At 49.5% G+C, this 21,355-nt stretch overlaps 1 protein-coding gene across 3 annotated transcripts in view; it reads left to right on the forward strand.

Moving 5' to 3' along the window:
- Positions 1–21,355, forward strand: part of PREX1 (phosphatidylinositol-3,4,5-trisphosphate dependent Rac exchange factor 1) — a 192,513-nt gene that overhangs the window by 77,864 nt on the left and 93,294 nt on the right. For all 3 annotated transcript variants that reach the window (XM_059896182.1, XM_059896185.1, XM_059896184.1), the window contains exons 2-5: positions 274–345; positions 5,816–5,938; positions 14,514–14,618; positions 21,068–21,169. In XM_059896182.1, coding sequence (XP_059752165.1) covers positions 274–345; positions 5,816–5,938; positions 14,514–14,618; positions 21,068–21,169 — 402 coding nt within the window. The remainder of the gene's footprint in view (positions 1–273; positions 346–5,815; positions 5,939–14,513; positions 14,619–21,067; positions 21,170–21,355) is intronic.

Consider the following 21,355-nt stretch of genomic DNA (forward strand, 5'->3'; position numbering starts at 1 on the left):
TCGAAGAGGGTCCTGCGGGTGATGAAGCAGGTGTGGGTGCAGCTCCTGAGGGCAGGGTTTGTGTTGGTCTCTGCAGAGCCTGGTGGAGTAGATGCTTCATAAACACATGTTGGCTGAAGGGCAGAGTAGGTTTTTGCTTATTTCCTGCCCATGTCCCTGGATCGTGGTGCCTCCCAGGGCCTAGTTGGCATTTGAACTTGTAACCCTTTTTTCGAGCCACCTCCGGGGGACTGGAGGCGTGGACGCTCACCTCTCCCTGCTTCTCTCCTCCAGGCATTCCTGCATCGCATCCGGCAGAACACGGCGGACTCGGTGGAGAAGGGCCTGACGGAGGAGAACGTCAAGGTGTGGACCCGGGGCTGGCCCCTTTCCCGACTGTCCCTGCCGCTGTGTGTGGAGCTGCCTTGTTCCTCCCGGGTGATTCTCAGAGGGTGCTCGGGTCCACCCCGCGGGCAGCTGCCTTTGGCCTCCCAATGGCTTGCTCCTTGCAGCCCCTGGAGGGCTCTGGGTCCCGCGAGCAGACAGTGCTTGGGGGATGTGAGGAGGACTCAGCCTCAGGGCCCCACTCCCCACCTCGAGACTCTCCCCTTGCTCAATGCAACCATCCTGTCTTCCAGTCTCCTCATGCCAGGGACCCTGGCTTGGAGCCAGTGGAAAATCCCTTCCCAAGTGCCCCTGGGAGCCTGGCACCTCCATCTGCCCTCCTGGCAACCCTGGCCCCTGCCCTGCACTGGGTGTTGAGTGTTGAGGCTGGGCGGATGAGTAATTGGGTCCAGGCTAAGTCTTGGCTGTGGCTCTGGGGAGTTTTGAAAGGAAGTCAGTAGACCTTCTGTGTGCATGGTGGAGGCCCCAGCGGTCCCCAGGCCTGGCTTTCTAATGTGACCTCACTCTCTGGGAAGCCACCTCCAGTCCTTGGGGCTCCAGGGTCCTGGTCCTCAGAGAGAGGGGAGACGGGGCAGTGGCAGGGTCAGAGGTGCCAGCGTGTACAGCATATAAAGGGCTTGGTCAAGCAGGACATCCCCTTGTGTATGTCCTGGTTAATAAGGATACCTTGTACATTGACAATTCTGAGCCCAGTATTTTGGATAAGAAAGCTGAGGCTTAGAGATGTAAAGAGACCTACACAGGGCCAGAGCATGGCAGGTCCCTGGTAGGTCTGGGATCAAAGCTTTATATGCATTCATTCATTCTTTAGGCAAATACTTACTGAGTACCTACTGTTTATTAGGTCTGTTTATTACAAACTATTACAACTTAAAAACTATTATAATTAAAATTTATAATTTATTACAGTTGGAAAAAATTATCTTTTTTATGAGGTATAATTCACATACAGTAAAGGGTACAATCTTAAGTGCAGGCTCCTCTGTGCCCCCTCCAGTACATGCCCCCACCCCAAAGATAACCACTGACTTCTAGTGGCATTGATTAGCTTTGCCTGTTCTTGAACTATATATAAAAATTAGCTCTTTCATCATGCCCGGCATCTTTTGCTCACTGTTATGTCTCTGAGATTTGCCCATGTTCTTGTATGTAGCTGGAAGTCATTCTTTTTCATTGCTGTGTAGTATTCTGTAGTATGACTGTGCCGCAATTGACTCATTCATTCTCCCGTGGGTGGATATGCATGCAATTTCCAGTTTTTGGCTGTGATGACCGTTCTTGTCTATGTCTTTTGGGGGACACAGGCTCTAATTTCTTTGGGGTATATACTCAGGTGATAGATATTTATTTTGAAATTCTGTAGCCTTTCCTTGAAGTAAGTATAACAATAGGATCTATCCTATGTATCTTTAACATAAGCAGATTTAACCATGTGAGCTGGACAGAAGAAGAGAGAGAAGAATAACCCAACAGTATGGGTGATTCTTCCAGCCACTTCATGTGACAAGTGTCCCTCAGGGCGAGTTCGAGGAGGACGAAGAGGAACCCTGGCCTTCTGGGACTGCAGCTTTGATGAGTGGCCTCCTGCCCCTCAGCCTTCCCTGCCCACTTTCAGGGCTCTCCCCCTGCAGACTGTCTGGTGCCTCCGCAGGGTCCATGGAGTTGGTCTTCATTCCTTGGGACCTTGACTCGAATGTCACCTTCTCAGAGCGGTTGTCCCTGGCCTCCGCGTTTATTTATTTATTTATTTATTTTTAATAACATCTTTATTGGAGTATAATTGCTTTACAATGGTGTGTTAGTTTCTGCTTTATAACAAAGTGAATCAGCTATACATATACATATATCCCCATATCCCCTCCCTCTTGCATCTCCCTCCCACCCTCCCTATCCCACCCCTCTAGGTGGTCACAAAGCACCGAGCTGATCTCCCTGTGCTATATGCAGCTGCTTCCCACTAGCTATCCATTTTACATTTGGTAGTGTATACATGGCAATGCTACTCTCTCACTTTGTCCCAGCTTACCCTTCCCCTCCCCGTGTCCTCAAGTCCATTCTCTATGTCTGCATCATTATTCCTGTCCTACCCCTAGGTTCATCAGAACCATTTTTTCCACATATATGTGGATTCCACATATATGTGTTAGCATACAGTATTTGTTTTTCTTTTTCTGACTTACTTCACTCTATATGACAGACTCTAGGTCCATCCACCTCACTACAAATAACTCAGTTTTGTTTCTTTTTATGTCTGAGTAATATTCCATTATATATATGTGTCACATCTTCTTTATCCATTCATCTGTCGATGGACACTTAGGTTCCTTCCATGTCCTGGCTATTGTAAATGGAGCTGCAATGAACATTGTGGTACATGACTCTTTTTGAATTATGGTTTTCTCAGGGTATATGCCCAGTAGTGGGATTGCTGGGTCGTATGGTAGTTCTATTTTTAGTTCTTTAAGGAACCTCCATAGTGTCCTCCATAGTGACTGTATCAATTTACATTCCCACCAACAGTGCAAGAGTGTTCCCTTTTCTCCACACCCTTGCCAGCATTTGTTTGTAGATTTTTTGATGATGGCCATTCCGACGGTGTGAGGTGATAACTCATTGTGGTTTTGATATGCATTTCTCTAATGATTAATGATGTTGAGCATTCTTTCATGTGTTTGTTGGCAACCTGTATATCTTCTTTGGAGAAATGTCTATTTAGATCTTACACCCATTTTTGGATTCGGTTGTTTGTTTTTTTGATATTGAGCTCCTTGTATATTTTGGAGATTAATCCTTTGTTGGTCGCTTTGTTTGCAAATATTTTCTCCCATTCTGAGGGTTGTCTTTTCGTCTTGTTTATGGTTTCCTTTGCTGTGCAAAAGCTTTTACGTTTCATTAGGTCCCATTTGTTTATTTTTGTTTTTATTTCCATTTCTCTAGCAGGTGGGTCAAAAAGGATCTTGCTGTGATTTATATCATAGAGTGTTCTGCCTATGTTTTCCTCTAAGAGTTTTATAGTGTCTGGCCTTACATTTTTGGCCTCCGTGTTTAAATGTCCAAATTCTTCCTCCTGCTCCACCTTGGGACTCCCTTCCTGTTTTATGTTTGTCTTTAGTGCTTCTTTTCACCTAGAAAACTATAGTTATTTGTTGGTTGTCTGTCCCCTTCCAGGAGAATGTCACCTCCATGGAGGCAGGCATGTCATTGTTCCCTGCTGTGTCCCCAGGGCCTGGTACACAGTAGGGGCTCAGTTAGTACTTGCTGAATGAATGAATGGTGAGAAACCCTAGAGGGATCCGTAACCATAGCGACACTGGTGACCCCTGGCTGCCAGCAGCTGTGGGTGGTGAGTGGGGGGATGGGTGGGAGAGGGACTCCGTACCATATTTATTTTACTGTGTTTTGATTTTTGAACCCTGTGAATGCCTTCTTCAAAATTAAATTTAAAATGCCTCTGTTTAGGGAATTCCCTGGTGGTCCAGTAGTTAGGAATCGGCACTTTCACTGCCAGGGCCTGGGTTTGATCCCTGGTTGGGGTACTGAGATTCTGCAAGCCACGCCGTGTGGCCAAATTAAAAAGAAAAAATGCACCTGTTTAAAAAAACAAAACAAAACAGAAAAAGGAATTCATGCAGTTCAAAGGGCTTTAAGTCAGTGAAAATCTCCCCTAGTTCTTCTTCTTAGAGGCCATGACGGTTAGCAGCTTGTGTTATTGTCCAGTGGGGTCTCCGCTTCTGCCAGCATAGAGAGGAGTGGCCTTTGCGTGTGTTATTTTACACAAATGGGCCCATATTGGAATCCCATGTGGCACCATGATTCCCCCCCTCCCCCCCGCAGTATATATCAAGGATCATTTCAGGGCTCCAGATCCATTTCTACAGACCTGCAGATTCTTTTCACAGGCTCAAAGTATTTCAGAATATGGCATGTATTTAAATATAGCCAATCTACTTTATTTAACTATTTGACGAGTCCCCATTAATGGATATTTGGCTTTTGTCTAATCTTTTACTAGTGCAAATAAGGCTGCAGTATATGGTCTTGGCCATCCACCCAGTTCTCAGCCTCGGTGCAGTGAACAAGTTGGGCTGGACGATTCTTTGCCATGGGGGCTGTCCTGTGTGTTATAGGATGTGTAGTGGCATCGCTGGCCTCTACCTATGAGACACCGGTAGCATCCTTCTCCCCAGTTTGTGACAACTGAAAATGTCCCCAAACATTGGCAGATGTCCTCTGGGAGGCAAAACTAGCCCTGGTTGGAAATGACTGGTCAAAAGGTTAAATTCTGAAATGTAGAACTGTGGGTCAGATTGTGCATTTCAAACTTTATAGGTTCCTGTGGGGAAACAGGCACTCATATATTGTTTGTGAGAGTTTAAATGGCGCATTTGCAACATCTTTCTCTATTGTATTTTCTTCTATCAGGTCATTTTAATAGGTGCCTGGAAGTACCCTCATCGTTTTAAAAATCAGTCCTATGTGTGCATATGGCTGATTCACTTCGCTGTGCTGCAGAAAGTAACACAAGCTTGTAAAGCAATTATACTCCAATTAAAAAAAAAATCAGTCCTATGGTTGGACATACCAGGTGTGTCTGGCCGTGATGAAGATTGTGATGGATGTCTTGGTATATATTCCTCTGCAGGCTGAGTGTGAAGTTCAGTTCCGCTGCTTCACTGGACCACGTGACCTTGGGAATGTTAATTATCTTCTCTGAGCATCCGTTCTTCATCTATGAATTGGGGATGATAATAGCTCCTGCCTCGTGGAGTTATAGTGAGGATTAGATGCCATAAGTGCATGTAAAGTTATTGGCACAGGATTAGGCATTAATCCTGTTTAGTAAATGTTGGCAGTATTTTTGTTAGTATCATGATTTCTGTTAGCTCCAGCGTATGAGAGTGCCCGTTTTCCTACGCCCTCCTCGCCTGCACCGGGGGTTATGTATTTTTTTTAAAAGATTTATTTATTATTTATTATTTATTTATTTATGGCTGTGTCAGGTCTTAGTTGCGGCATGTGGGATCTTTGTTGAGGCATACAGGATCTTTTGTTGTGGCACGCGGGCTTCTCTCTAGTTGTGGCATGCGGGTTTTCTCTTCTCTAGTTGTGGCGTGCAGGCTGGGCGGGTGGGCTCTGTAGCCGTGGCACGCGGGTTCCAGAGCACATGGGCTCTGTAGTTTGCGGCACGCAGGGTCTCTAGTTGAGGTGCGCGAGCTCAGTAGTTGTGGTGCATGGGCTTAGTTGCCCTGCGGCATGTGGGATCTTAGTTCCCTGGCCAGGGATCAAATCCACGTCCCCTGCATTGCAAGGTGGATTCTTCACCACTGGACCACGAGGGAAGTTCCTATGTATTTTTTTTTTTTTGTGCTTCATTTTGGTCTCCTCTACGCCTCGATTAATGTTCTCCTTGGGCCTCATATTTCCCTCGCAGATACTGTTCTCAAACATTGAAGACATCCTGGAAGTTCATAAGGATTTCTTGGCTGCCTTGGAGTTTTGTTTACATCCGGAGCCTCAGTCTCAGCATGAACTTGGGAATGTTTTCTTAAAATTCGTGAGTACGATGCCCCAGCCTCTACGGGAGCCTGCAGCTTTTGGGGAGTGGGCTTCTCCCCCGGGTCCCCATTCCGTCCACCCTTGGCCAGCTTCGTCTGCAGGTCTATCTGGGAGAGGGAGAGACAGGTGGGCAGGCGGGTCCAGCCTCCACCCCCGGGAACAATGGGCAGAGGGTTGGACCCAGCAGACTGGGGCTCTTTTTAGTTGGCTCTCCCTCCCTTTAATGTCATGTAGAGTGTGGTCCCCTTTTCCTCAGAGCTCTTTGCTGAATGACTGCGTCCTGGGGCTCCTGTGACCTCCTGGCCTGGCGGGGCCCCTCTGCTGCAGCATGAGCAAGAGGATGGACTCGGGTCAGACACACCTGCATTTGAGTCCTGGTCTGGCCACCCACTGGCCACCGAGGGTGTCTGACCCTTGGGTGCCCCCTTGGGCTGCTGGACAGGGAGATTGATCCTTGTTGCAATAGCCACTCTCTTCCCAAGTCACTTAGAATTGTGAGGGGACAGCTGGAGGAAGGGGGGCAACCTAGCCCACAGCAGGCAACTGCTTTCCTCCACCCGCGCTGCGCGGGACCCTCCCCACTGGGAGGAAACCCGCACTGGCCTCACGGGCGTGAGGCCTGGGCCAGACTCCTGTCCTCTCTGAGCCTCAGTTTCCTCCTCTGATGGAGCAGTAGGGATAATGGTGCCTCCTTGGGTTGATGGAAGGACTCAAAGAGGTAAAGCAACAAAGTGTGTAGCCGAGAGCAGCAGTTCTCAACCAGGGGGTGATTTTGCCCCCAGGGGACATTTGGCCACGTCTGGAGACATTTTTGGTTGTCACAGCTTGGAGAGGGGGCCGTGCTACTGGCTTCTAGTGCGTGGAGGCCAGCGATGCTACTAAATAGCCCGTAATGTGCAGGACGGTCCCCACAGCAGAGGATTATCCGACCTCAAGTGTCAGCGGTGCTGAGATGAGAGACCTTGGCCTGGAGCAAGCGCTCAGTCCATGTCGGTGCTTACTTTCGTTGTCATTGTCATCGTTACTGACTCCCTTCTCCAGGGAATCACATCTGTATGGTCCGAGATTAGCATGGCAGAGCCGGGCTGCTGATGGGCTGTGTCACCTTTGGCAAGTTGTTTTAACTTGTCTATGCCTCAGTGTCCTCACCTGTAAAATGGGTAAAAAACTAGACCTGACCCTTGATGTCCTTGAGGATCGAGTGAGCTAATACAAGGAAGGAGAGGGCTCCGAACAGCTCCTGGCCCACAGTAAGTGCTCACTAAATGTTGGCTATTAGCTCTTCACGTGGCCACCATTCCTCAGCGTTTGAAATAGGATGAATGTGAGAGCGAGACAGGTGAGATGGGCACTAATGGAGGGCGTGGTGCAGGGCAGGGATGTGATCTGCTTTGCATTTAAAGGGCTGCTGCTGGGGAAGTGGAGAGACCAGGAAGAGGTCACTGCGCGTCTGAGATGATGGTGCCCATCGGGCAGGGTGGTAGCCATGCATGTGGTGAGAGGGGCTAGTGGCAGTACTGGTTAAGGACACATCATTTTTTTTTTTTTTCTCTTGCCGAGCCGTGAGGCCGGCAGGATCTTAGTTCCCCAACCAGGGATTGAACCCAGGCCCCAGCAGTGAAAGCACCGAGTCCTAACCACTGGACCGCCAGGGAATTCCCCAGGACAAGTATCTTGAATAGGAAAATAGAAAGGATGGTAGGGACAGTCTTCCCTTTGGGTTCAGAGGAAGGAGTGAGCCCCCATTTCTCTGGAGCTAGGCTGCTTAGGTTCCATTCCCTGTTCCATCACTGAAAAGCTGAGTGACCTTGGGCAAGTCACGTCACCTCTCCAGGCCTCAGTCTCCAACTCTGTAAAATGGGAGTAATGATAGTACCTGCCGTATGGTGCTGTCATGAGGATGAAATGAGTTAATTCGAGTAAAGCACTGAGATCTGGCCTGGCTCCAAGCTGGTGCTGCATGAGTGTCAGCAGTGGGTGTTATTCCAGCTGGGGCACCAAGGAAGGCTTTTGGGAGGTGGTGGCATAGTTGGGGATGCCCGTGAAGTGATGACATCTGAGCTGAAAGTGGAATAGTCCATACTTTAGACGAAGCGGGGAAGGGGTCCTCAGGGTGCATTTTCCAGCTTGCCAGTAACTCCAGGCCCCATGTGTCCCCCGACTTCTCTGCCTGAGCCGCAGAGGTGTGGTAAGCAGGTTTAACGCACTGGCCAGTGAGGGTCTCTGGATCCTGAGTCCCCACTTGGGCTAATTTGCTCAGAGATGCAGGGGACGGCTGGAGGAAGGAAGGTGGGGATTTTAGAGCCCAGGAGGCAGCCTCTTTTCCAGACCCTCTCCTGTGCTGCCCGGAGCCCTCCTCATGTAGCCTCATCAAACTGGACATCCACGAGGGCACTGCCTACCCACAGAATCCTGATGTGCCGACGGTGGATGTTCAGGCCTTTGTGGGGAGTCAAAAAAACTTATTTAAAAGGGAAATTTGCATTATTATTGGACGTGGAAAATGAGTGTCTCTTGCTATTACAAACAAATGCAATAGAAACCAAGCTGTGTTACAGCATTCCGTCTAGAAACTCTTGCCCACCTGAGTCTCTGAGCCTGAGACCTGCGCTGGGTTTGATCAAAAGGAAGATGAGCAGTGTCAGACTGGCTTTGGTGTCACAGCACACCTTGCTGAGACCCTTCCTTGAGGTAATTGGAACAGCTGAAAAAGGAGTCAGCTTTCTCCACATATGATTCAGTGTTTTTAATTTAAAGTCATCTTTTTCATTTAACACTTGCAGTCATCACCCCGCTCCCCCAAGGCTCATGGAAGACGGTGCTGAGTTCTTTTTAAAAGCGGCCGCTGCTGTAGGTTGGGTTCCAGGAGCTGGAGGCCTGCGTACAGGTGGCCTGTAGGAAGCAGCTGAAGAAGGTTGCACAGTCTCCACCTGGCCCGACCCCACCTGGGGTTGGGGGAACTCTGGAGCTGGCGTGCCTCTTCCTTCAGGTCGCCCTGAATCGCCATGCGATAGCGGGGCCTTTGCACCCCCGTTGGACGTGGGCTGTCCCGGGGAGTGGGTGGACAGCCTCGGGCCGGCCAGGCAGCTGTCTCAGGCTGAGGACGGTCCCTGGGGAGGGACTCACGGATAGGACACACTCACCACAGCATCCCCCGACAGCCCCAAAGGGAGGGGGCACCAGGGCCAGCCAGACAGCATCGGGGTTGTAAGGTGGTGACTGGGAACAGAGCTCTGTGGACAGGCTTTCCAGGAGAGGAAGGGGCACATCAGACCCTGTGAGGGGCCCTGGCTTACAGACCAGCCCACCACTGCTGCCCAGCCAGTGGACAGTGGGGGACTCCCTCACACCCTCACCCCCAAACCCAACCACTGACTACTGAGGTGATTACAAACTAGCACTCAGTGAACCTTCTCTTTGTGCCGGGTGCTGGTCTGAGTGCTTTACGTATATTAATTCATTACAACGTCACAACAACCTTTAACGGTGGGTGCTGTTATTGTACCCACTCTACAGATGAGGAAACTGAGGCCCAGAGAGGGTAAGTCAGTGCGCAAGCTTACCCAGGCAGTGAGTGTTGGAGCCGGGATTTGAGCCAATGTCGTCTGACTCCTGGACTTGTGTTTTTCACCGTCTTACATAATAAAGTCTCTTTATATCATTATTAAGCACCTACTGTGCACCAGGCACTGTACTTGGCCCTGAGGATGGTGCCCTAAATAAGACAGACTTGCTTTTTGCTGCCATGAGGCTCCATGAGGAAGGTTAGTCAGTTGAGAAAGGAGGTCGTTTCAGATGTGGACGTGGGTTTGTGAAGAATATAAAATGCAGATGTGAGGAGTGACTTTCCTTGAGGTTGTCTGAAGTTGGGAAGTCAGGTTCAGGGTTGCTAGATGCAGCAAATAACAACACCCAGAACGGTGGGTGTTTGGATGAATTTGGATTTCAGGTAAGCGACAAATAATATTTTAGCATAAGTATGTCTCATACAATGTTTGGGACATACTTCTTCTACTGAAACACAATTTGTTGTTTATCTGACATGAGCACTCAGCTGAGTGTCTTGTGTTTTATCTGGCAATCCTGGTCAGGGAAGGCCTCTGTGAGGTGGTGACCTAGGGGATCTTGGAGAAGGATATTCCACATGGAGAGGAAGCCAGGGCAGGGGCCCTGGATGGAGCAGGCTTGGTCCCCTGGAAGAAGGCAGGGAGGCCGGAGTGGTTGGAGCAGAGTCAGTGATGGAGGGAATCCAGGGATGTCATGGGGGGCCCTGTCCTGCAGGGACTGCATTATGAGAGTTGGAGGGTTTAGCAAGAAGTGGTGTGGTCTGTGTTAGGTTTTAGCCTCTCCTCCCCACAACTGTGTGGACAGGCGGAAGATAGCTTGCGGAAAGTGACCTGAATCTCATACTCCCCTCCCCACCAGAGAGGTCTACGTGGCCAGCTCCTTCCCTCCTCCAAGTCTCAGTCTTTGTGGGTGTGAAATGAGTGGTGGGGAGCAGATGGTCTCCGTGGAGCTAGTGTCACCCCCTGGGTACTGTGGACGGCAGCCACCACTTCTGACAATCCTCGAGCCCTCTCTGGGGGCTAGAGCCTCTCCCCCAGCTGTCCCCAGCTGGCAGCTGTCCCCTTCTCCTCCTTCACAGCCCAAATCCACGGCCACACGCCCCCCACCCCCACATCTGTGTGTGTGCACAACGGTTTGTCCATTTCCTCCAAGCCAAACAAGCAAAGCCCCACGGGGCGCCCCTAGGAGGAAATTGAACACTTGGCCTCTTAGCTGTCAAGGGTAGCATTTCCACATTTGCTGCATCTTCGGCCTGCGAAGCAGTTGGGGTTGAGCTCAATGAAAGGCGATGGGAGTGATGAAGCTCGGCGGGGTTTTGAAGAGGGGTGTTGCCATTTGCTAAATTTAACTTCTCCAAGTCTCAAGCCTTCTCCCCTGCCCTTTTCACAGGCCGAAGGAGAGGATGACATTGCACAGTGTGTCAGAGGAGGGGCTCAGGGAATGAGGAATGACAAACCTGTGGCGCTCTTATGACTTACTCCCCTCTCCTGCATCCCTGGCAGACATTGCTAGTCAATCACAGCATTCTCCATGGGGTTCCAGAATTCTTCTCACTAGTGTTCCAGCCAGCAGTTCTTACTGATTGGGGTTGGCATGTGAGGATGAACAGATTTGGCTGTGCTTTTTGGTCCAACCCCTTCATGGTACAGATGGAGATGAACAGGGAGACCGTCATCACACCAGACTTGGGTCCATTTGTTTCATTTTCTTCCCCTTTTAGAGTGTGCATATATTACTACTGTCTTCACTGCGAGTGACAAAAACAACTCAAATAGGCTTAAACAAAAAAAGGACTTTATTGGCTTCTACAAATGAAATATTCAGGGTGTGTTGGCATCAGGTATAGCTGGATCCAGGACCTCATATGATGTTTTCAGAACTTGGTTTTTCTTTGTCTCTAGGCTCTGCTTTCCTCTGTTTTGGCTTAATTCTTAGCGTGGTGGCAGAGGTGGCCCTCAGCAGTTTCAGGGTGACAGTCTGCTAGCTTAGTAACAAAAGTTCAAAGAGAGCTTCTCTTCACAGCAGTTCCAACCTGAGTCCTTAAGGGCTCTCACTGGCCCAGTTTGGGTCGCATGGCCATTGCTGCCAGGACCGGGAGCTCTTTGATTGGTTTGGCCTGGGTCACACGCTCACCCATGGTGCCTGGGAGTGGAGTGGAGTCAGTGGGGTCAGAGTGTAGGAGGCAGATTCCCCAGGGGAAAAACTGGGGGCTGTGACCAGAACAAGGGGGAGTGGATGCTGGGTGGGTAAAACAACACACGGGCCAGGGAAAAGCCGAGGCTGCATTGCGGTGCACCAGGGTTGTCCTGAAGAAACGTGGGGCTGGTGAGAGGGTCTCGGGCACCACTCAGTTCCTCCCTCTGCTCTCTTGCTTCATTCATCAGATAGTCAGGAGGCCTGCGCTCTGTCTGGGACTTCAGTCCCCACTGGCCATAGCCGTGACCTCATCAGTTTGCAAAGCCTGCCTCCATGGAGCTCATGGTCCAGGGGGTGGTTGGGGGGAGGTGGACAGTGCAAGAATGAGAAGTCAAATATACCAGGAGGCGAGAGCCACCACAGTCCTCAAAATCTGCCTGGTGCCTTCCCTGGTGGCCTTCCCCAGACCTATGAGTCCATTCAGCTCCCTTCCTCCTGACTCTGCCTGTCTCTCTTTTGCCATCAAAACCTACCCATCCACTGTCCCACCTGTCATAGATGGATTCACCAATGGGATAATGAATTTGCTGAAATAGTAACCATGGTAATAATAGCAACATCAACAACAGCAATAACAATAGCGGCTAATAGTTAAGGAGCCCTTACTATGCACTGTTTTACGCATTTACTATGAATTCACCTGATAACCCTCACAGCGACCTTATGACGGGGAGGTCGTTACTGTCTAATTTATAGGCACGAATGCAGAGGCTCTGAAACATTACATGCCTTGCCCAGAGTCACAGAGCTGGTGAGCTGGGGAGTCGGGCTGTGAACCTGCGTGGTCTGGCTGTAGAACCTGGACTTGCACTTATGAGGCTGATGCTGATCGTAGCCATGGGGGCTTTGGTGTCGTATCTTGGAGCTGTGCTAATAGCAGGGCCTCTAGGCTCTTGGCTGCAGAGCTGGACATCAGCATGGGGGTTAAGAGAGGTCGGATCCTCCTGCCACTTCGCTAGGTGTGAGACCCTGGGCTCATGACCTTTCATTGGTTTCCCATGTGTGAGTGGGTTGAATACAGTGATTACCGTGTCAGGTTACTGTGAGGTGTGAGTGAGTCTCCCGCATTCCAGGAGAGCAGAGGGTGGCGTGTCCTAACTGCTCAGTACGTACTCCGTGTTGGCCATCGGCTCTGGCTGTGGGCACTTCGCTGCTCAGGGCGTCTGCTCAGATGGTGTACACGGAGCCCCAGGGGGAGCTGGGCCGGGTTGGGGTGGCTTACTGATTCTGAAACCCATTCTCTCTCCTCGTTGGTTTCCTCTTTCCTGCAGCCACCCACCGGCAGGATGACTGGGGGCTTGTGCAGAAGCAAGACGAGCTGCTTACTTTGCAGACCCACCTTTTCCTTCCTTAGCTTCTTGGGGTCTCCTGGCCACCCCCCAGCACAAGGTCAAGGCCCTTCAGCCACCTTCAGCCCTTCCTGTCCTGCGGCCTTCCCCAGGACATCCTTGTTTGGGGTTTGGTGGGTTGGGGGGAGGTGTTCAGTGAGCCTTTGGGAACCGAATATGCTCAGTGGAGAGCTTCCTGCTAACTAAGACGGCTCCTGTCCCTTTCAGTCCCGGAAACCCTGACTGATGGTTACAGACCTGGTGACTCACAGGTGACCTCTAGGCTGGAAAGAGTCCAGCTTTGGGCTCAGGGGTATCTGGAGGTCAAGAGAGCTATCCCCCTGCCTCAGCAGTGCCACTGCTGTGTGGCAGTGACCAGAGATCTACTTGTTCCCCCAAATTCCTGAGTCTTATTTAGACTCTTCTGGTTCATATATACAGGGCATTGCATCTAGTAGGTGTGTAGAGTTCATTCATTTAGTAAGTATTTATTGAGGGCCTACTGTGTGCCAGGCATTGTGCTAGGACCTGGGGACACCTCAGTGAACAAGAGGATGTGGTCACTGCCTTCAGGGAGCCGACTGCCAAGTGGGAAAAGACAGATGATGAACAAATAATCTGGATAATTCCAGATTGTGAGAATGCTATAAAGAAAATGAAGACGGGGGTGGGGTGGGTCATAGAGTACACCTGAGTGGCCACTTTAGCTAGGGTAGTCCAGGGGTCATTTGAGGAGGTGGCATTTGAGTTGAGACCCGAATGCTGGGGAGTAGCCAGGCTTTGGGCAAAAGTGTTCCAGGTAGAAAGAACAGCAAGAGCAAAGGCCCTGAGGTAGGAACAGGCTTGGCAAATTCAAGGAGCAGGTAGAAGGCCAGTGAGATGAGATCAGAGAAACTCAGGGTCACATTGTCTGGCCCTTGAAAGGTATAATAAAGTGTTGGATTTCATTCCTAGTGTAATAGAACACCATTGGAGGGTTTTAAGCAGTGGGGTGACACAACCTGACTTGTGTTTTGATTCTAAAGACATTTATTGAGCACTTCTTGTATGCTGAAACCTCACCTATTAAATCATTTAATTTCAGTAACAATCCCATGAGTTAGGGACTATAATTAACTCCACCTTAACAGATGAGGAAACCAAGGCATAGAGAGGTCCGGTAACTTGCCCAAGTTCACAGCTGGAAATGCACAGCCAGGGTTCAAGCCCAGGCTGCCTGGCTTGAGTCTGTGTACTTGACCCTGGGCCCTGCTGCTTCCTGAGAGGTCACTGGGTGCAGAACTGGGGCAAGAGTGGAGGCTGAGAGGCCTGTAGCGAGTGGGAGCGACTTCATCTGAAATCCTGCCTTGTGGGTATGTCTCAGGGTCAGGGTGTGGGGTAGGCCTTTCCTCCCGGGCCTGCTGGCCCAGGCGTCCGCACATCTCAGAGTGTCTGCCTTCCTGCCGTGACCTGTCTCCCACAGGCTCTGTCCTTGTCTTGCAGAAGGACAAGTTCTGCGTATATGAAGAATATTGCAGTAACCACGAGAAGGCCCTGCGTCTGCTTGTGGAGCTGAACAAGATCCCCACCGTGCGGGCCTTCCTTTTGGTGAGTTAACTGTCACCCCTGCTTCTCCCTTCCTCTCTGCCTCAGCCTTGCAAATCCACACAGACCCATGGTACCTGATCCCTTCCTCAGCTAGGGCAGTCTGTGTACAGCAGGTATCGCAAATGTTTTCTGTAAAGGGCTAGATAGTGAATAATTTTTGCCTTTTTGCGTCATACAGCCCTGTCATCACGACTCTACTCTGCTGCTGTAGCATGAAGACAGCCATAAGTAATACGTAAGAAATGAGCATGGCTGTATTCCAATAAAACTTTATTTATAAAACTAGGCATAGAGGGCTGGATTGGCTCTAGGGCCAAATTTGCCAATTCCTGTTCTAAAGTAATGATCCTGATAAGACTGATAACAGTAGTAATAATTGTATTCAATATTATTAGTATTATTTAATTATAAGTGAAAGAAAATCTGGTTAAAATTGGCTTAAGGAAAAAAAAAAAGATTTACTGGTTCACTTTCTTGGAAAGTTTAAGACCTGAGAGAGCTTCAGGTACAGCAGAATCTGGGTGTTCCAGTGACATCATCAGGAGTGTGTCTCTTGGTTCTGCTTTTCTCACCTTGGCTCCATTCCCAGGCAGGCTCTCCCCATGTGGTGGCAACGTAGCCTCCAGTGGCTCCACGCATATACCTCTCATAGCCGAGCAACTCCAGGATAAAGAGGGCTCCTCTTTTCTAATGGTAACAACAAAAATTCTGGGTCTGATGCTCATTGGCTCAGCTTGGCTCAAGACCATATCCGTGAACCAGTTGCTGTAGACAAAGGGATTGGCTGGTGCTTGGATTGGTCACTTCTGGAGCTGGAGGGCAGGGTCAACTCCATTCATACTACAGGCCCTAAGGCTGTGGGTGGATCCCTAAAAGATGTTGGTTTGCACTTGTGGAAGTAAGTTGGGAATGGACGTTGGTCAGGCAAAACCATAGACACCCACGATGGTCTTTCCTACAATCGCACGATTCACTTGTGTATAAAACGGGTTCTCATTTGTGATCTCCTTGGAGCTTTACCGGCCGCTGTCTGTTGTGTATGAGTTGGGGTATACATTTGTCTGCCTTACAGACATCCCAAGTAACAGTGGTCTAAACAAGGTAGACATTTATTTCTCTCCCATGTTAAGAACGTGGAAGTAGGCAGTCTGGGGGTGGTATGGGGGTCCCAGTGTCAGGGGCCAGTGCCCTAGTATGTGCCCTCATTGGCATGGTCTAAGACAGCTTCTCACCCCTTCCACACTCCAGGTGGTGGGATGCAGGAAGGGTGGGAAGGAGGGCCTGCCCCTCCCCTTTTAAGGGCACAGTAGGAAGCTGCACACATCTGCTGACATCCCGTTGGCCAGAACTTAGTCACGTGGTCACACCTAGCTGCAAGGGAGGCTGGGAAATGTAGGCTTTATTCTGGGCAGCCCTGTGCCCAGCTGAAAATTCTGTCGCTTTGGAAGAAGAATACATTCAGGGACACCGCATAGCCTTTGCCACAGGTGGTTTTGACGACTCCAGAATATTAAGTGACTTCCTGAGAGTACATACTTGAAAAGTGATTGAGCTTCTCATGGGTTCAAGTCTCCGTCTTTCGCCTCTAAATTCCCTGCTCATTCAGTCACAGACCACCCACCCCCTGAGCCCCCATGCTGTTTTATTTCCCAGCGGCACACACAGGATTCAGCACACAAAAGTAGAACAGTTAACTGCCATGGCATAAGGAGTCTTAACCGTGTGCCCAGAGAGCTAAACTATATAGTACAATTCTTAACTGCACTTCTCCCTAATGCACAGTCTCCAAGAAAATACTTCCAGGATTTTGATTCAAAATGTGTGTTTCCTTTACCAGTGAGTTCGTGTTGCTTGGCCCACTTCCAGTAAGCATCTGAGGCAGGGGAGCTTGGCCAGCTGATTGCCACTTTTGTCTCAAGCATCTTAGGTGTTCAGGACTGGTGCATTTTTTGTTGGTATCTGCATCTTTACATTTCTGGTTTTTCACTTATATTCATAAGAGTCTGGGCACAAAGCAAAGTCTGGTAGTGTAAAGTCACACATGCGGCCACGTTTCTGTGGTTGGTCCGGGACTTTGAGGCAGCACCGCTCTGCAGTGGTCCTGCTGCCCAGGCTTGGGCTCCCTGAGTCCCACCGTCTGGACTCAGCTGTGTCTTGGGAGGCAGGAAGATGCCCAGAAGGTGTTTGCAGGGGTGCGGGAAGGAAGCGCTTCACTTCTTCTTTTTTCCTTCCTCTCTCTCCTGCAGTCTTCGTGGTAGGCCAGGCTGCCCTTTTCCTGGCAGCAGCTGGGCTGGGCCGGATTGGGCAAGGGGAGGAGGTATGGGGCGCCAGCACACACGCCATCTGTCTCCCTCCTTGCTGGCATCTCCCAGCTTCTGGCCACCTGCAGAAGAGCCGTCTCGAGTCTATTATGGGATGTTAAGGCATTGGGAACAGACACAATCTGGCTTTCCATTCATGATGTACTGTACACTAGCAGAGAGATGGGGCGGGGACTTCGTCTTTCTGTGCCTCAGTTTCTTGTCTATAAAATGGGGATAATTGATTCATTTATTCATTCACCAGCTTCGTTTTGAGCACCTACCAAGTGGTAGGGATCATTCTAGGTACTGGCGATATAACAGTGACCAAGGCAAGAAAAGTCCCTGCTCTCACGGAGTGGCCATTCTCGTAGAGGGGACTTCCATGATATGTCACATGGCATTTAGTTCTCTGCAGGAAATAAAGTGAGTTAAGGATGATGGGAGTTTTGAGCAAGTTTGGGTGGTGGCTCCTATTTTAGATGGCTCTTTGGGAACACAGTGTCTTAGGTGACATTCAAGCAGAGACTGGGTAAAGTTAAGTGAGAGAGGCAAGGAGTATCTAGAGGGAAAGCACTCTAGGTAGAGGACCTGCAAGTGCAAAGGTCCTGAGGTCCTAGTGTGTTTGAGGAATAGCAAGAAGGCCAGGGTGGCTGGATTGGAGAGTACGAGAGGAAAAGTAGAAGGACATGGGGTCAGAAAGATTGAAAGAGGCCAGATAATGAAGGAGCATTTAGACAGTGGGACGAATCTGAGAGTTTTAGAAAGCTTTGTTATTGCTGCGTAGCACGTGTGATGAATGTACTCAAAGCATAATGAATATTTGCATATGTGTGCACCCATGGAACCACCCCCTGAGATCAAGATTTAGAACACTCCACTCCAGAAAGTTCACTCCAGAAGGTTCCCTGTGCCCTTTCCCAGGCATGCCCCTCTGTGCAGCCAGAGGTAACCTCTATGCCGATTTCTCTCACTAAAGGTTAGGTTTGCCTGTTCTAGAATGTTTCACGAATGGAATCACACAGGAGGCTTTTGTGTCTGCCTTCTTTCACTCAACATAATGTCTGTGAGGTTCGTCCAGGTTGGAGCATGTGACAGTACTTTCAATAGAATAGTCAGTTTTAGTCTGAGTGGGATGGCAAACCGTGGGATGGTTTTGAGCAGAGGAATGATGTGAACTAATTTGCATTTTGAGCGGCTCCCCTTGGCCGTGTGAGGGTAGGAGCAAGGAGACCAGGGTGGAGGCTTGTGTGAGTTTCCCAGGGCTGCTGTGACAATGACCACAAACTGTGTGGCTTAAAACAAAATTTATTCTCACAGTTCTGAGGCCCGAAGTCTGAGATCAAGGTGTCAGCAGGGCTCTGCTTCCTCCAAAGGCTCCGGGGAAGGGTCCTGCCTTTCCTCTTCCAGCTTCGGGTGGCCTCACGTGTTTCTTGCCTTGTGGAACCAGAACTCCAGTCTCCGCCTCCCTCTTCACACAGCTGCCTTCTCTGTGTCCTGTCCTCTTCTTATAAGGAGCCTGTTGATTTCAGGCCCACCCTAATCCGGAATGAGAATGACCTCATCTTAATTGGACTAATTATATCTGTAAAGACCTTATTTCCAAATAAGGTCACATTCTGAGTTTCCGGGTGGACATGGCATTTGGGGGGACACTATTCAACCCACTCTGGGGCTGCTGCAGTGGTCCAGGCAGGAGATGACGGTGGTGAGGGTGGGGCGGTAGCGCTTTGAGAGGTGGTTGGATTTACACAGAGTCTGATTGTCCAGCTGACACGATGTGCCATGTGGTTGGCTTTGGGGTATTAACGAATGGGAAGAATCAAAGATGTCTCCAGGGCTTAGGGCCCAAACAACTGTAAGAATGGAGGTACAATTTCCTGAAATGGTGAAGGTTGGGTAGGAGCATGTAGGAGAGATAAATTAAAAGATTCCCTTTTGGGGAATTCCCTGGCAGTCCAGTGGTTAGGACTCAGCGCTTTCACTGCTGAGGCCGGGTTTGATCCCTGGTTGGGGAACTAAGATTTTGCAAGCTGTGGGGTGTGACCAAAAAAAAAATTCCCTTTTGGATGTGTGAGGTTTAAGGATGCCTGTTAGATGTCCAGGTGGGGATTTGGGCCTAGAAGCAGAGATGTGAGTCTCGGGTTTTGGGAAGGGAGGGGCCAGGCTGGAGATAGAAAGCTGAGTGTTTCTGCGTAAAGGATGGTTAAAGTGGTGAAAGTGATGGGTCTGGATGAGGTCAGCGGGGAATGAGTGTGGATGGAAAGGACGACCCAGGGGCATGGCTGCCATTAGGAGGTTGGGAAGAGGATGAGGATGACACCTCACCTGAATCAGTTCTGTGAAATTAGGATGGTTTAAAGAGAGGATTCTCAAAAGTTCTTCCCATAGTGCCTGGGGCATAATCTTATTAGAATAGTGAATAGCTCTGTATGTGCTGGCTTTTTTTTTTTTTTTTTTCTTTTTAAATGAAAATCTAGGGTGTTTGGGGTGAAGAGGAATTGGTGGCTGTGACAGTCCTGTGAAAACTTCTTGATCCTGGACAAAGAGGCAGGCCTTTCTCCAGCCAAGCCCTGGGGGCGTCTGGAAAGCACACCCCACTCCCAGGCTCCCTCTCTCTGCCTGGAGCTGACATCATCAGGGCAGCTTGTGGGGAGCGCTGGCTTGGAGGACAAAGGCCTGAGTGTGAGCAGTGTGGGACCTGGCACATCCCAGCTGCTGCAGCCCTGATCCCCGATCTGTGCCAGGGCTGGATGTGGGGCTGGGAGCCGTGCAGCTCCTGCTAGAGCAGGGACCCAGGGTCCCTGGGACTATTTCTCTAAGGAGAGGGTTCCCGAAGATCCCCGAGAGGCAGAGGACTGAGCTCTGAGACTTGGGCCAGTGCTTCTGGCTCTGAGTGCCAGTTTGCCCATCTGGAATAGGGATCTTGCTTATTCTAGGGCTGTGAGGATGAACTTTACCTATGGGTGAAACACAAGGCACAGAGCCTTAGGCATGGTAAGCACACGGTAAATGTTCTCTGGTCTTATTTTACCTTGACTATAAGCAGGGAAGTTGTCTGCTTTGTTGGGCAGTTCCCCAGTGCTTGGAACTGTGCCCAGCACATAGTAAGCATACAATGTGTATTTGGAGAATGAATGAATGAATAAATGATTGGATGGGAATCCCTTTTCCCAAGAGTCCCATTCCATTTCCATTCTGCTAGCATGGTGTTGAGGCGGAAGGCTGAGACCCCTTCATTGCTGGATGTGCTGGCAGTTTGTTCATTCATTCATTAGTCCATTCATTCATTAGTCTCTTCATTCATTCATTCATACATTGGGCACACAGTGAGCCCTAGGGACCCAGGACTGTGAGGGGCGTGGTGGGAGATCATAGACATGTAACTTGGTACACTTCTTTCCCATGCATGACTTTCTACTTTACTACCGATAGGTTCTCCATAAACAATGCCTAGTTTTGTTTTGTGTGTCATTAAAAGGTTTATGTAAATGGGTTCACACCATACATATCCTTCTGTTTTCCTTTTTTGCTCAAGAGCATGTTTTTGAGGTTCACCCACATTGCTATACATAGCTTTAGTTCTCCCATTTTCACCACTGCGTAGTGTACCGTTGTGGAAATCTGCTGCAAACATTTTTCATTCTCCAATTGATGGATATTTAGGTTGCTGTCCACTTTTTGCTGTTTTCAACAAGGCAGTTTTGAGTGTCCATGTTCCTGTGTCCTGTGCATGTGTGTGAGTTTCTGTAGAATGAAGGTTGGCAGACTTTTCTGTAAAAGGCCAGATAGTAAATATTTTAGGTTTTGCAACTATAAGGTCTTTGTTACAACTACTCAGCTCTCAGATGCAGCCGTGGACATTGTGTAAACAAATGGGTATGGCTGTGTTCCAGTAAAAATTTAATTGCCAAAACAGGGAGTAGGCAGGATTTGGCCCACGGGCAATAGTTTGCCAGCCTCTGATCTAGGCTTTGTGCTGGGTTGTAGAATATACACATTTCTTCCTCCCCTAGGTATTGTTAAGTTGCTTCCAAAGTGATTGTCTTTAGCTGCATTTTGAGAATGCTTCCCATGATTATTTGAGGGTGGCCAAATTCCTTTGCTGTCCTTGGTGAGTTCTAACGAAGGTCTCCTGTCCCTTTTCAGAGCTGCATGCTCCTGGGAGGCCGGAAGACCACGGACATCCCTCTGGAGGGCTACCTGTTATCTCCTATTCAGAGGATCTGCAAGTACCCCCTCCTCCTCAAGGTGAGACGTTCCCCCTGTTCCTTTCCCCGATTTTGAAGCGACAGAAAATTCAGCTTTGCCTGGCTTAATCAAAAAAAATAAAACTTGTTAGTTCAGGTAGCTGAGAAGTTTAGGGGCAGCATCGATTTTGGGCCAGGCTGCATCCAGGCCAGGACCCTGCCTCTTTCTCCCTGGTTCAATTCTGCT

The sequence above is a fragment of the Balaenoptera ricei genome, chromosome 15 (genome assembly GCF_028023285.1).
Source record: "Balaenoptera ricei isolate mBalRic1 chromosome 15, mBalRic1.hap2, whole genome shotgun sequence".
NCBI classification, from domain to species: domain Eukaryota; kingdom Metazoa; phylum Chordata; class Mammalia; order Artiodactyla; family Balaenopteridae; genus Balaenoptera; species Balaenoptera ricei.